Genomic DNA, 15,596 nt, shown 5'->3' with positions numbered 1-15,596 from the left:
TTCTCTATCCTACATTTAATATGAATTTTCACAAAATAAATAGTTCATCAACCAAACAAATGTTTTCCAGTAACAATAGAAAAAAATTGGTTACTATTTTTTTTCGAATTCATGAATTACTCTCCTTTTTCTTGTAAGGAAGACAACATCAAAGACAAATCCTCCTTTTGAACATTTAAACATTTAAAAATTCAGTAAAAATGAAGCACTTTCCGCACGCTAGCACTCAAAGTAGAGGAAATGCAAAATCTCGTCTACAGGACAACGCCCTGGTTCAATAAATGGACTGAGACCAAACCCGGAAAAATCACAATTCATCGATTTTCATCACAACTCTTCAGAGACGCTACCAACAATAAACATCAACAACGAAATGGTAACAAGCAGGCAATCAGTAAAATACTTGGGAGTTAACATTGACCACAAAATCAACTTGAACAGCCATACAAAAATGATTAAAAAGAAATGCATCAATAGAGGAAAACAACACTAAAACTGCAGCTAAAATATATAAAATGATCTGTCGTCCACTTCTCAAATATGCACATGCAATCTATTCAAGTTGTCGTAATCCTGCATTAAAAAATCTGCAAACAGCTGAAACATCTACACTGAGGAGTATTACCAAAATGCGTCACCCTCAGAACATACTACACAATCCCTCAAACGCACTGCTTTATAGAACTACAAAAGTGAAACCTATAAAGGAGAGACATCAGACCTAGGAAACCGCTTTGCCAAAAATGAAACTAACTTGGAGACCCTACAGGCATTATGTAGGGAAAGAGCTGAAGGACAACAATTCAAATACCCGGAAAAAACTATTTGGGAAAACATTAAATCACTGTTATAATTTACTTTTCTTTTGTCAGAAATATAATGTATTATGTATCTATTATGTAGGCATATGTTGAAATCACTGCAAATATTCAAAAAATTGTACACTGGCTGAAGGACTTCGGTCGATGGCCCTTTGGTATTCACCAATAAATGACATTTATTATTATTTATTAATAATAATAATAAATATACTTTATTGTCTGAAGATACAATAATCTTATCGACAAAGTGTAGACATTCATAAAACTTTATATATCATGGTTCACATGATATTGTCAATAAAAATATAGGACTATCAATTAATTTAATTTTCAATTGGTTATAACTAAGTATTAAAATAAATAAATTAAATAACACATATAACATACTGAGCTGATGTTAGATGTCAGTGAACACTGTCTCAAAAAATTCCGTAATACTATATAAAGCCAGATCCAGAAGAGAAGTTTTCAATTTTTTTCTGAACACAGCATATGTTTCAGAATGTTTTATTTCTGTTGGCAGATGATTGAATATTTTGGCAGCGTTATATATGCATGAATTTTTTATTAAATTTGTTTTTGGGATTGGAAGTTTTATGTCATTTCTCTGGCGGGTGATTCCATCAGCGAACTTGTAAATTGTTTTGTTTTTATATACTAGACAGGCAGTTTCGAGAATGAACAATGAGGGCAGAGTTAACAACTTACGAGTTTTGAATAGTTCTTTACAAGATACCCTGGGAGCCGCCTTACAAAGATATCGAATTGCACGTTTTTGAAGAACAAAGATTGAGTTAAAATGTACTTGATTACAGACTCCCCAGAAAGCGATTCCATATCGAATGTGCGATTCGATCAAGGCATGATAAACCTGCATTGCTGTCGCTGTACCTAGTTCATTTACAACGATGCGTAGTGCATAACCACCCGAGGCGATCCTTGAAACTAGCTGTCTAACATGATGCTGGAAGTTTAGTTCCCCATCCATGTGCACCCCTAGAAACTTATTACATGCATTATTTCTTATTGCACCATCACCCAGAGGAATATCCGGCAAAGCACAGTGGAATGATACGCTGTTAGTTTTTTTAATATTGAAGGAGAGTAAATTAGCATCGCACCACTCTTTGATCTTTGTAATCCCTAAAACTATTTTTGAGTGCAAGTTATCAGCATCTTTATCGTACCATAGAATGGTAGTGTCATCAGCAAAGATTGTGAAAGAACCGTCGGTTGTAACATTTACTAAGTCGTTAAAATACAGTAAGAACAAAATTGGTCCCAGCACTGAGCCCTGAGGAACCCCACACTCGACGGAACCTCCATCTGAGAGCCTATGTGTTCTCACAATCTGAGTTCTCTGTTTAAGGTACGATTCTATCCAATCATAACTCTGTTTTCTGAAACCATACTGGTTTAGTTTACGCAGTAGAATTTCATGGTTTACACAGTCAAATGCTTTTGACAGGTCGCAAAACACCGCCGCACATGCGTCTCCACGGTTTACTGTAGTGTACAGTTCATTAAGGAAGACAAACATGGCATCTCCAGTTCCTTTCCTAGCCTGAAAGCCAAATTGCTGCCTATTTAGAATTTTATTTCTTTCCACGAACTCCATTATTCTTACCTTTACTAGTTTCTCAATGATTTTACCAAGAATTGGTATAAGCGATATTGGCCTATAATTGCAAGGGTCATTAATATCACCACCTTTATAGATTGGAATTACTATAGTGGTTTTTAGGAAGTCCGGATATGTTCCCGTCACAAACGAGTTGTTAATAAGTTGGACTAGTAATTCTAAAACGAAAATAGGCATGTTTTCAATGATACTAACTGAGATACTGTCATACCCACAACACTTTTTGTTTTTTATGCTACTAATAGTAGCCATAAGTTCTTGTAAACTGGTGTTATATAATATAAAGTTTTCGGATATTTTGATACTATTCATATAGATCAAGGGATCAGGGGAATCTGGAATGCTTATGGATAGTTTTTTTGCTATAGTGCAGTAAAATTCATTGAGTAAATTTGGATCAAGGGTAACGGTCTCAGTTCTTGGATTGTTTCTTCCACTCAAATCATTCACAATCTGCCATGCCTCTTTGATAGCGTTTTTGCTATTAGACATTCTGTTATGATAATAGCTCCTCTTCGCTAATTTAATGACATTTTTATATACTCTATTATACCTGTTGTAGTATTTATGAAAGAATATGTTATTTGTATACTTTCTTATATTATATAACGATCTAAGATTTTTTGAGGATGTTTTTATCCCTTGTGTTAACCACTGTTTTTTGTTTTTTCGTTTTATTTTGATTTTTTGCATTGGAAATGAATAATTAAAGGAATTAGTCAGAAGGTTGTAAAAAGACAAGAATGGGTCGATAGTTTCTAAACAAGCATTCCAATCGTTATGTAAACAATTTTCATAGAATTTGTCGTAGTTTCGTTTACTGAAAAGCCTTCCATATTTATATTTTTTTATATCAATAACACTGTCTAAATCTATTACACAATGGACAGCCTCATGATCAGAAATGTTCGCTGATTTTACGTTGCAGCATATATAGTTGTTGTTCAAGTTACTACAGATATAATCGATAGTGCTTTGAGAATATGGAGATATCCTAGTAGGACTATTGGTGTGCACTGATATATCAAAAGATAGAAATAAATTCTTCATATGTTGGGTGAGGAGAGAGTTCTCGTCGTCATGGTCAATGTTGAAATCGCCCGCCAAAATAACATTTGCTTTATTTGGTAGACTACTAAGTAGCTGTTCCAGCTTTTCCAAAAAACTATAGCCATTTGTACTAGGAAGCACTTTTGTTCATTCCAGTGGCTAAATTTAACATGTATCGTCTTGGGCAATCATCGGTATTTTTGTGAAGCGACTTTAACCAATGTAAGCTGGTGAATATGAGCTATGTCAACTAGTGACTCTTTGTAACATGTTGAGAATTTTTATCAACGTAGTTTTTACAATCTGTGTGGTTACAATTATTTAAACTGCATGCACAGGTTAGTTTAATAATCTGTTGATAATGAAACATTATTTTATTTATGTATAACAAGGTAAACAAATTCGTGTACTTGGGTGTAACTATTGACAGCAACTTGAAATTCAAGGAACATGCTAATCAAATTATCAAAACAATAGCTTACAAAATCGACTATTTGAGCCTAATGTGAACATTGCATAAGTCCAATTTTTCACAAAATTAGTGAATACAAATTCACAGTTTCAAATACATGTAGGCAAGTCATTAAAGTCATAATGGCATTAACAATTTATTGGGCCACAATTAACAAACACATACTAGACATGGCGTTATCATGCCACATTTGTCAAACAAATGCAAACTCTTAACGATCGCTATCAGAACCACTTGTGTTTCCATGAAATAGTAGAACTACCTTTTCACAAAGTAGGTTGTGACATATTTCATTCGCTAAATGAATCATATGTACTTGTGACATGTCGAAATTGCAAATTTGAATAAGAATTTCTTCAGCTTTAATGTAATTTCAAAGTTAAAAACAATATTTGCTCGATTTGGGATGTCAAAAATTGTATCTGATTCAAGATCAAATTTTTTTTCATGATTTCAAATCTGAGAAGTGGAAATGTCAACATGTTAAAGTTTCACTGATATACCCACAGTGGAAAAGTCAATTGAGCGGGTCATACAAACATCCCCGTTAACCTAGCAGCACCACTTTGAATTTTCGTATTTATTCTTAGGCCAACATTTTAGGTTAATTTTGTACCCTATTCCAGAATTTTTGCTTTTCATTTGACGGAGATATCGTGGGTTCTGCTAGCTTAACGTTAAGCTAGAAAAAAAACATTTTGTTGAATCAGGCAAAGTCATAATTTAACGCTCATTTCAGGTTCTTATTGCCCCCTTTCGCCGATTTTCTACGTATTGTTTTTGCTATGTTCTGCTAGCTTTGCCGATAAGCTGGCAGAATCAAACTGAAATCCTTCACTATCTGAAAAATTTGACCTTGCAATGGTTTCAGTTTAGGCTCCTCCATGACGATATTGAAAAACACTCCCTCAGGTAGAATTGGAAATGATTATTTGAAAAGAAAAATATATAGTATATATATATATATATATATATATATATATATATATATATATATATATATATATATATATATACATAAATATTTATACACACATCGGAAAAGTCTAGGGATATTTTTAAAAATGGCAATAATTTTTTTTTAGATCGCTTTAGGGAAAAAAAGTTGACGGGTGATTATTAAACGAATGTAACTTACTTATGTTCAATATTTTACCAACTGAAATAAAAGAAAGCAAAACATTAGAGATGTTCAAAACAAAGATTAAAAATTTTTTAGTTCTGAATGCGTATTACAGTGTTGATGATTATTTAACGTAAGTGTATGTGTGGTGTGTGCATGCGTTTTCGTGTGTGCTTCTAGTTTTAGTGTAGTAGTTTATAATTTTAGCTTTACTGACTATTCCTAATACAATTACTTATGAAATTGTCGAACAGAAAAATAAAGGATTTGATTTGATTTGATTTGAACAAAATTTATTACATGGTCAAAAATACAGAGTGCGCATATAAGCAAAACTAAAAAAAAATATGACTCTTCTTTGGCACCCCGAAAAAAAATCATAATACAAAAAAAATTGGAATCAGTACAAAGTATGGCCTCCACGCTGGTTTATTACGGCCCTACATCTATCCTGCATCGACAAAATGAGATTGTCAATGTCTTGTTGAGGTACATTTGCCCATTCAGCGATTAAAAGCTCTCTCAATTGAAACGTTGTGTGAATGTTCCCCATATGCGGAGTAATTCTTCGTTGAAGCATGTCCCACACGTGCTCGATGGGATTCAGGTCCGGTGATTGTGCTGGCCATGGCAATACATCAACTCCTTCGTTGGTGAGCCAGTCAGTCACTAGACGCGCGACATGTGGACGAGCATTATCGTGCATTAGGTGGAAGTTTTCACCAACAGCACCAGCAAACGGACGGACGATAGGTAGAAGAATGGTGTCGAGGTACTGTCGAGCTGTGAGGAAGCGATTTGGAAAAACGAGATCATTACTGTACCACCTCTGTATGTGTGGACTTTCTGGACGTGTCTCAAACGTTCATTATTTCCAGGTCGTCTCCACAGTCTTACTCGACGAGAATCTGGATGAAATCCAAATCTGGATTCTTCTGTAAACAAAACTGTGGCCCAATCATTTGCATCCCAGTTTTGATGTTCTTGACACCACTCTAATCTTCTACCGCGATTGCCTCTCGACAAAGGTGGACATCTAAGTGGCCTTCTGTTGTGGAGATCTGCTTCATGCAGTCGATTTCTGACAGTATCACGACCAATGGTTACCTGGTGCGTCTGCTGCAACACGTTAACCAACTCAGGTGCTGTGATTGTCGGTTGTCTTCTTGCGGTTAAGACCAAAAATCGGTCTTGAACTGCAGTTGTAGCGCGTCCTCGCCCTGGATGTTGTTCGGCTGGACTGCTAGTTTCACGGAAACGCCGCCACAATCGACTGACAATACTTTGGGAGACTCCCAAACAAAGAGCTACATCATTTTGTCGCATGCCACCTTGAAGAAGCCCTACAGCTCTATTCATCTCAGCCAATGGTAAGTGATGGCGTTCCATGTTAAAGCACAATATTTCCAGTTTAATTGCTGAGCAAGAACCGCATAGAATGTACAAACTCGACACTTTCAGATTATTCATTTTAGCCGAAAACCTACAGTTTGTAAAAAACTTGATAAAAGATTAGTTACCGTTTTTGCAGGCTTTGTTCGACCCATAGAAATCTACAGGGTGGTCGAGTGTACCAATTTAATCGAAATTAAACGACCTCATGCATTTATTTTTATGATATTTAGTATGTTATAAAAATATCCCTAGACTTTTCCGATGTGTGTTATTTCGAAGATCGCCTTCCCGGTACTGACGATGCCCAATAGGCTGAAACAGCTGTCTACTGGTAGCTCTTAAATTGAAATCAATATGAGAGTGGTCAGAATAGTATTTATCTTTTGATTTTCATGGAATTATTTTCCAGTAGCTTGACTGCATTAATCTTTCTCAATTATATAATATATAGTCTTGATATCTACCGAATAATAATTCAATCAATGATTATAAGTGATTTATTATAAATTTACATTATTAAATGATTTTCATATTTTGTTGCATAAGATTTACAAATTTTTCAGATCTTACTCCACAACAGACTAACAAAAGGAATTCATTCTAATCATATCAATTGAGAGACTGAGAAGAAACATACCATTATTTGTGTTGAAATCTAGGGCTGACGTTAGGTAAATTTGTATAGTCAATCGCTAGAATTCCCTTCGTATCATAAAATACCGAACCTCTCCAACAGTTCCGTGGCAGACTTTAATTCTCAAATAAAGGTTAAATAATATCATCATCATTTCAAGGAGACTAAGAAACGGCACACCATTTCGTAAGTGCTGAAATGTAGAGCTGTTGTTAAGGAAGCTTTGATGAGACTTGGACATAGTCCTTTGAAAAATCCTAGTACTCCTTCGTTTTGGTATATTTTCACGAGGCAATCAGTAAGTCCACTACATCGAAAATGTTTCCCAAAAACTGTTCTAGCATTTTCAAACCCTTGAATCTGAAGTCGTTTTTTTGCCAAATCAAATGGATAAATGCAGGTCTTCGCACAGAGTCCAGCCAAGCTACCAGCTACTAAACTACTAGAAAAACTTGTAGAATCTGAACCAATCACCCTCTTACATATATCATCAAACACTTTATAACACATAAATTGTATACCAGAATGAGGGCCTACTTGACCGATGGTGACTAAGAGCCCTCTAAACAAAACTGGAAATCCTTCTTTCGTGACCATGTCTTGAAATGAGTGCCAGACACCTTTATACAGTTTTCTTTGTTCACTTTGAGCAACGAGTCGCGTTCGAATTACATCAAATGGAAAAGATACTAAGGTAGCGGTGCATCCTGAAACAACAATAACTTCGATTATGCCTTTTCATATGAATATTTAACAGTTAGATAAGCTGAGAGGGGTGTGAGTAATAGAAACCGTTTTCATCAGTTCGGACTACCATTGTCTAATATGTTATAAAATGATTTGAAATCCCTGAATCTGTAAAAAAAGATTAGCTGAAAGAACTGAAACTGAAATTACAATGAAATAACATACAAGCAACCCGTGGGTTGGGCTACCTATCGAGCGCGTCCCCAGGTTGCGGATAGGGAAACGGCCAGGGGACTGGAGTCTGGGAAGCCAATTTGGCCTTACGGAAGGAGTCACCGGACTACTGGTCAGTGGCAGAATTAGGTAGGATGAGGAGAACAGAAACTCCCCAAAAGCCGTTGCAAAACATGCCACCGTGAACCAGCCTACCCAAGCAAAGGTGTAAGGAATCGTGCCGACAATTGAATGGCCGCAGGGTGATATGCAGTTACGAATGATCCCCTTGGGCGAAACCTCATTGTAATTAACCTTCCTCTGGTAATGCGGGGCTCTGCCAGAGATGACCAACTCTTTCCTTGCTACTCGTGGGAACACACACAAATGAAACAAACACAAAAACAGAAATAACACAAACCAATCCTGAGGCTGGACAGAAGTGCTCACCTCAATCTAAGGCGGTGGCTGGGGATAAACAGAAATGTAATACAAAGGCCAAGGCGTAAGCGCCTTTGCGGCGCCGAGGCCAAAAGGAGAAAGAGAGCAAAGGAGGCAGAAGTGGCAGCAACTATAAGTGCACCCCACTCCACCTCCAACAGCAGGGGAACTTCCTGCAGCGGGCGCCAAGAGCTCCGCCTTGAGTAAAGGCAAGGAACCGGCTGCCCCTGCAGGAAAGCTCCCTCACTTGTGCACCTCCACGGAGGGAACCCCAAGAAGGTTGAAGAAGCCGCGATGAAAATTCAAAATATAGAATTAAAAGATTACAAACCAAGTTACTTCACGACGTTACGATTGTTAGTATCCACAATCGTATTCGTGTGATTCCTTCGAGATCTGACTATTTATAGGTCATTCGAGTGCTTTCACCTATCCCCTCTTCCCTCTCTCCACTTCATCGGTTTTAGCGGGAGCTGACCGTTTGGCGGGAGTTGGTCGTGTTCCGCTTGAATAGAGGTTTCCATATATTACGTATCTCTACGCTCGCAGGGTATCCGGTAAATGTAATTCTTGGAATGGCAGTCCGCGTTTGGTGGCCTGGTTTTCGTGAGGCTGCTACGGATAGTGTTCCCAGATCTGAAGCAAGTTCTGATGTTGTTCTTGGACCCAATCCTTCTTATCCTTTTTATTTTTTTACAGATTCTGTTAGAGATTTCGAATCAATTTATATTATATTTAGACAATGGAAGTCCGAACTCATGAAATGCGCCACGAAATATTGTCAACCATCTTCAAACAAGAAACCATTTTGGAATAAGTTCGATCCTTAGGAATATATCAAGAATCTATGTTAGAACATAACATTTTTCCTTCTGAAGATGTGAAAAATATACATCACTTTATTGTATACCAAAAACTTTTGATTTGTCCAAAATATAGTTTAACTTCTAACATAGCTTAGCATTTCGTCAGGTACTTGTGAACAGTTGATATTGAAGTAACAAACAAAAAGTATGTAAGATCTTACAACAGCTTTGGCTCCGAGAATGGAGCCAAAGCTGTTCCGTATTTTGTTCCGGCTGTATTTGTGTCCATAAGCAGTGGTACTGTCACTCCACGACCACCTCTGGACCTCTAAGCCAGATCTGCAGCCTCCTCTCAAGGTGTTTAAACCTGCGACAGGAACATCAGAACACGTTATTAACCTTGTCAATAAAAATTATCAATAACACCTCGAACTAAGTTGTTCAAGTGACATATTGATGTAAAGTATGATTCACTACTTGATGGATAGTGTCTACTTTGATTCACAATGGCCGATGGCCGTTAAAGCACCTACGTGCTACGGTCGGTCGGTTCGACGTGGGTGCTTTGTTCACTCGCTCAAATCGACCGCCGCGTTGGTCGGTGGTTCAAGCTTCAGGCTGAACGATCGATTTTCACTTGCTATCGTCCAACCCGAAAAGTGTTTACATTAGATTTATTTTATGCCTGAGGTTGCATAGCTACCTACAAAGTCCAGATGTTTTCGACAAACGACAGCACACTGCCCTGACTAATCTTCAAGTAGTTAGTGTCGCCTGTTTTACTGTAGTGGAAGGTATGAGTACAAATGCCACAGACAGGTCTCTCTGGGGCTCCAGACTTGTTACAAACAAGAGAGCAAACATCCATATATCAAAAAAGAAATAGTGTACAGCTCTCTCAGCATATCAATATGGATAGATTAATTTCCAATTATAAAATGTAATGAGGTTATCGATTTCCAATTATAACACAAAATAACCTATATAAGAAAAATATTTGTAAGCACTTATACTATCCTCAGTCACGAGTGTACTTACCTTTGATTCCACAAAGGTTTTTCAACACTAAGAAATACGGGCCAATAGGACCGGTCAAGCCAAAAGGAACTTATAATCTCTGAGGTATTATCAAGGAACATTCAAATATTATTGAATAGTATTAGTGATTCATAGAAATTTGATGAATTCATCAATGTAAAATTTCTTGATTATAATATTTTGTTACTTGTTTTTTCTTTAGGTCCGTCACACTTTTATCATTTGTTTTGTTTTGCTCTATGATTGTAGTGATAATTTCCACGGTTTGCCATTCCTGCGTTGTGTTTACCATAAACGTCTAACCTACCATCGAACGTGAGTCACGCTGTATATATATATTTAGTTTTACCTAAAATGTATAACATTTTTTAAATTAAAGTATACATTGAGGATTACGTTTTTTATTAATACTTTATGAAATTCACTATGTGCAATGAAGCTATCATGTTCAGCTTAGTGTAATAGGGTACACACTCAATATTAAAAGTGAGAGCTAAACTTTATTTGAATGAATACATAAAAGATGAACTTACTACTTCAGGAGTAACTTTTTTTTTTGTTACGTATCCTATCAAACATTTGTATTATACATACAGAGTGGTCAAAATTATGAATTTCAATTTTCATAAACGGAACTAAATTGTGTGCGATGAAAGGTACAAGCAAACATATCCTAAATGTTCTACCTGGTATCTGAACAATCAATTCTGATCAGATTACTAATCAGATGTAACTGGGTTTCCAAAGTTCTGCCAGCAGTGCTTTCAAATATTCCAAAATCATCACCCAATTCTGCAAAAGTTGGACGATTTTTTTTTGAGAAGTGAGATAAACAGTCTAATCTGAATATTTCAGATATTCTTCTTTATCCATCATTTCTGTAAAATGTGAATAGCTGGAAGTGGCAGATGCACCTGAAGAAGACTTTATTGCTACTACTTAGACTTGATTCAACTGATATATTTTTTGTTAGGCACAAAAATTAATCTTCATTGAAGGAAAGACTACTTTTATAATTGGAATAGTTATAGTTGAACAGCTTTAACACATTGAAGTTGTTGGAATTGGAACACTGGGTTGATTTGCTTCAATGTTTTAACTTTATTCGAACTTATGCTCCTGAGGACACCAACTTATCAGTTTCTCCTACTTTCTTCTTTGATGGTTGATCTCCCTCTGTTTGCAAGTCCCCTCTTGATATGTTGTAACTATCGAGTAAAGTATCTCCTAGTAACACATCTACTACTTTCTTTGATTGCCAGTAACATATCAGTAAGTTTTCTTTTGAGGTACATGAGGTGTATTGATACATTTTCATTCTTGAAAGTTTCAGAACCTTGTTTTCTATCCTGTTGACAATCGAACATGTGTGGGTGGAACTTATCTTGTTCAAGTCGCTTTCTAACCCCCATCATTTTCCATTCCATAAAACTTTGCAAATCTTATTGAAGCTAAAAATGATATTAATGAATAACAAAATAGAAGACGTTTCATATTTCTGAAATGACACGTAACACAAAGTGCCAAACATTTTTGAGTTGAATATTTTCCCAGCATTTGTAGAATGTTAAGTCGAAGTTACAATTTCATATTTTACCTAATATGAAAGATTGAAGAATACATCACATTACATTAATATATTTCGTATATAAGTTGAAAACTGATAATTCAGTTTTGCTATGTTCTTTACAAGAGGTAGAGTCCTTTATTTGTCCATTTTACATACTATAGTACATTTATTGCAAGATATATATACAGTGTGTAACAACGAAAACTTAACAGGGATTCAAATAGGATCAAAAAAAAAACTCGGACGCGTCGATATCTAATTAAAGGGGGACACCTTTCAGACTAATCAGATTTTTTGTAGTACGCACCCCCCGGAGGGGTGCGTCCGACGACCCTTATTTAGATAGGGAAAGTAGGTCGAGTGGCACCTTGTTTTAAAGGTCTTTCGAATACCTTTACATCTCTGTTAAAAGAAAATTTTTGTAACGATTAGTTTTCGAGATAATTTGAAGATTTAAAGGTATTTTTATTGAGTTCAACTCTTTTTAAAATTAATCAGATTGTTTTTAAGGTACAATTTACGTTCAGAACTTTCATAAAAAAAATAAATTTTTGCTTTTTATGACAACCTGCTAATACGTGTCCATTTGATTTCGTAAAAAAGTAAGAATTATTTGTTTATTACGAGGAGGTTTTTTCGGGGGATAATTTCATGTGTTTGAACTCCAACACATGAAATTCATAAATATAACACAGTGAACAAGTTTATAAAATATATTGCTTTCAAGTGATCATTTTTTTTTTTCAGGAACTGGCATACCGAAACTATACGCAGAGCACATATACTAATCTACACTTCTATACTAATAATAATAATAATTTTTATTAGTCTCAAGAAACACACAGTTTTCAGACACGTCAATACAATTTCTAAAATAGGTTTGAGAGGTTAACATTTATCAATAGTTTTAAAAAAATGCTTGTAGATATAAATTAGATTTACAAAAAAAAATACAAGTTAACAAGATAAAATTCCAATCTTATAAGACTTGACTAAAATGTAAAGCCATGAGCTTTTACAAATTATAAATCACATAGCTAACGATTATATATATTCAAAATTGAGTAAAAGTTCGGGAGGTGACCACAAAAGTGTCTCTTTCTTCTTGGATAACTTCGAAAAATTGATCAATTTCATATAAAGGATGTTTGTTTTTGAATCTTCTAAATGACAAGTTTCGAAATTCGGCAGATAAGGCATTGTATAGCTTAATTCCTATATTATCTGTTCTTTTCAACCTATTAGCTGTAGGAACAAGGTTTGCTTTATTTCTTGTATCATGTTGGTGTACCGTAAGACTGTTTATCTTAAATAGTCCTAATTAAAAGTCCGCAATAGCATATATCTACTTCTTATGTGGTAGCCACTATATGTAAAACACTGAGCCATAAATACAATTAAATTGGAGTTTTTTACAATGCACATTTTAGAATATCTGTCAAATTCTTATAATAATTGTTGTTTCAAAATTTCAATATAAATAAAAAAATTTTTTACACTAAGTTATTTGGACGAATCATTTAAAAGTTATCACAATAAGATTAACTTGACGCAACGCAGTCAGCCAGTACGCGTCGCGTCTACTGTAAGACGACAAGAAACGCAGATACGACAAGTAATATCAAACAAAGCTAGTGACTTTTAATTAATATTTGACCTAAGTTTCGTTAATTCAGGGAAGTTCAAACTATATGTTGACAACCTATATAAAACACTTGGTAATGTAGTTAGACCACTAGTATTGTGAGTAAAGTGATCCCCATAAATAAAAGTGGTAATAGATCAGATATGGATAATTATAGACTGATTAGTCTTCTCACTATATTTTCAAAAATTTTATAGTTAACAGTTGCCCTGATATCTTTCTTGATAGAATCAATTATTATTTCAGTTATAGGCATATCCATCAATTAAATTTACCTGCAATAGATCCACAACAAAAATTCACAACAGGTGCATTGCTTGAATTGTAATAGTGTTGGGCCTTCTTTGATAATACTTCAAAAGACCAGAACTGGACAGTTCCATAGGTTACAGACAACCACTGTGCAGGAACATGTCCTTTCCAGAACGCTTTGATACCCTCTTCATGAAATATTACATTCACAGCCTGGATAACAGAATAATATTTTGAGTGTGATTTATTAGAGATAGGTTCTACTTGAAGCTGAAATCTAATTTTTAGGACATCCAAAGGTTGACATAGAGATCGAGTTATAAATCCCGAAAGTCCTCCAGCTATGGCAAAATCCAGTTGTGTTAAGTTTTTATGTTTCTTGTATCCGACCATTTCTATTTAACCTATCATCAACTGAAATCGAAGGGAAAAAAAATTGGAAAAAATTCTAGCGATTAGACCCATAGCACAGCATAGGTTATCTATGTCCACAGACGTAATAATATGGACTTCACTTCGTCACTTTTGCATATTATTATATTTCACAGCGTTTTGGCAACTGCGTCACAGCACAGTGTAACAAATCAATTTCTAAAATTTTCTCAATAGAAATATGCGTTGTAGTGAAGGTAATATATAGATTCTGGCTCAGAATTCCATAATTTTCTTATGGTGCTTCTTTTTAGTTATTTTGAAACATTTCAAGGTCATTCGAGCTGATCGGCGAAGAAGGTCCTCGTGAGTGAATATCGTTTGGGTGGTCGTATTAAATGAAATTGAACTCGAAAGATGAGAGTTGAATAATGATTGATAATGATAATTATTCTAAAACATGAGGTTGAATAATAATAATAAAACATAAAAAACATTGAAGGAGACGTCGTCGGTGGCGTTGTAGAAAATGTGTAATGATTCGTGAAAATTACTGCAAAGAAGTAACTTTCACTCAAACTGGAAAAAAGAGCCCTCCTGAAACAACTACTTTCATATAAACATTGAATTACACGAAAGAAGAATTCTTTCGAAACAAATAGTTTTATATGAACACTGATATTAGAAAAAAACTTTTCTCTACTGTTTGTATTCCAAACATTCGTTATGGAACTGAATCAGATATCATTCACAGGATTTCTACATAATATACTAAATGAAAGGAAAAATTTCACTGACATCGACGTTTCGCCCTAAAGGCGCAATTCCACTGAGGCAACATTTGAGCAACATGGAGCATGCGGCACTGACGCATGCTACACACTGTCTTTCTATTGAAGGAACACAAGGCGACAAAAAATGTGTCGTCTTGCCGCATGCAACAGGTTGAACGGTGTTGCCTGACGATTGCGTCATCTTGCGTCATGAATCCACGTGTCGAATAGTGTCGTCGGCTATCCAACTTGATTCGGTTCGGTGCGGCTTGTGGCATGCGACAATGAAGTGGACGAATGAAACAACATTGTGTTTTATAGAATCATATCATAATTCCCCGGAGTTATGGGATATTAAAAGCCCATATTATAAAGACAACAAAATTAAAAATGATAAGTTGAAGGAATTATCAGGTAAATATAATTATACTACGGTGATGGAGGTGAAAAATAAATTGTCTTATTTATTAATGTTATTAATTTATTTCTAGAAAAATGCAATTGTACGGTGTTGGAGGTGAAAAAAAAAATCAAAAATCTCAGGTCAGCGTTTCATCGTGAACATAAGAAATTCAAAGAAAAAAAGAGTGGCTCATCTCCAAACAAAAATAGCAAATGGTTTACCTATGAGCTATTAAAATTTTTATTGGATGTAGATGAAC

General features: G+C 35.3%; 1 protein-coding gene across 1 annotated transcript; it reads right to left on the bottom strand.

Moving 5' to 3' along the window:
* Positions 1-6,984: 6,984 nt before the first annotated feature.
* On the bottom strand, positions 6,985-14,431 carry Tpc1 (Thiamine pyrophosphate carrier protein 1). The gene is made up of 2 exons (XM_023159937.2): positions 13,813-14,431; positions 6,985-7,844 (listed from the first exon to the last, which is right to left on the bottom strand). The coding sequence occupies exons 1-2, from the start codon at positions 14,180-14,182 to the stop codon at positions 7,288-7,290; spliced, it is 927 nt and encodes a 308-aa protein (XP_023015705.2). The 5' UTR covers positions 14,183-14,431; the 3' UTR covers positions 6,985-7,287.
* Between the last annotated feature and the right edge of the window lie 1,165 nt (positions 14,432-15,596).

The sequence above is a fragment of the Leptinotarsa decemlineata genome, unplaced genomic scaffold (assembly GCF_025532065.1).
Source record: "Leptinotarsa decemlineata unplaced genomic scaffold, Ldec_3_MD MMD2_tig00000251_RagTag_RagTag, whole genome shotgun sequence".
In the NCBI taxonomy this organism is placed as follows: Eukaryota; Metazoa; Arthropoda; class Insecta; order Coleoptera; family Chrysomelidae; genus Leptinotarsa; species Leptinotarsa decemlineata.
The sequence above is the reverse complement of the archived record's forward strand: the minus strand, read 5'-3'. Positions and strand labels throughout refer to the sequence as shown.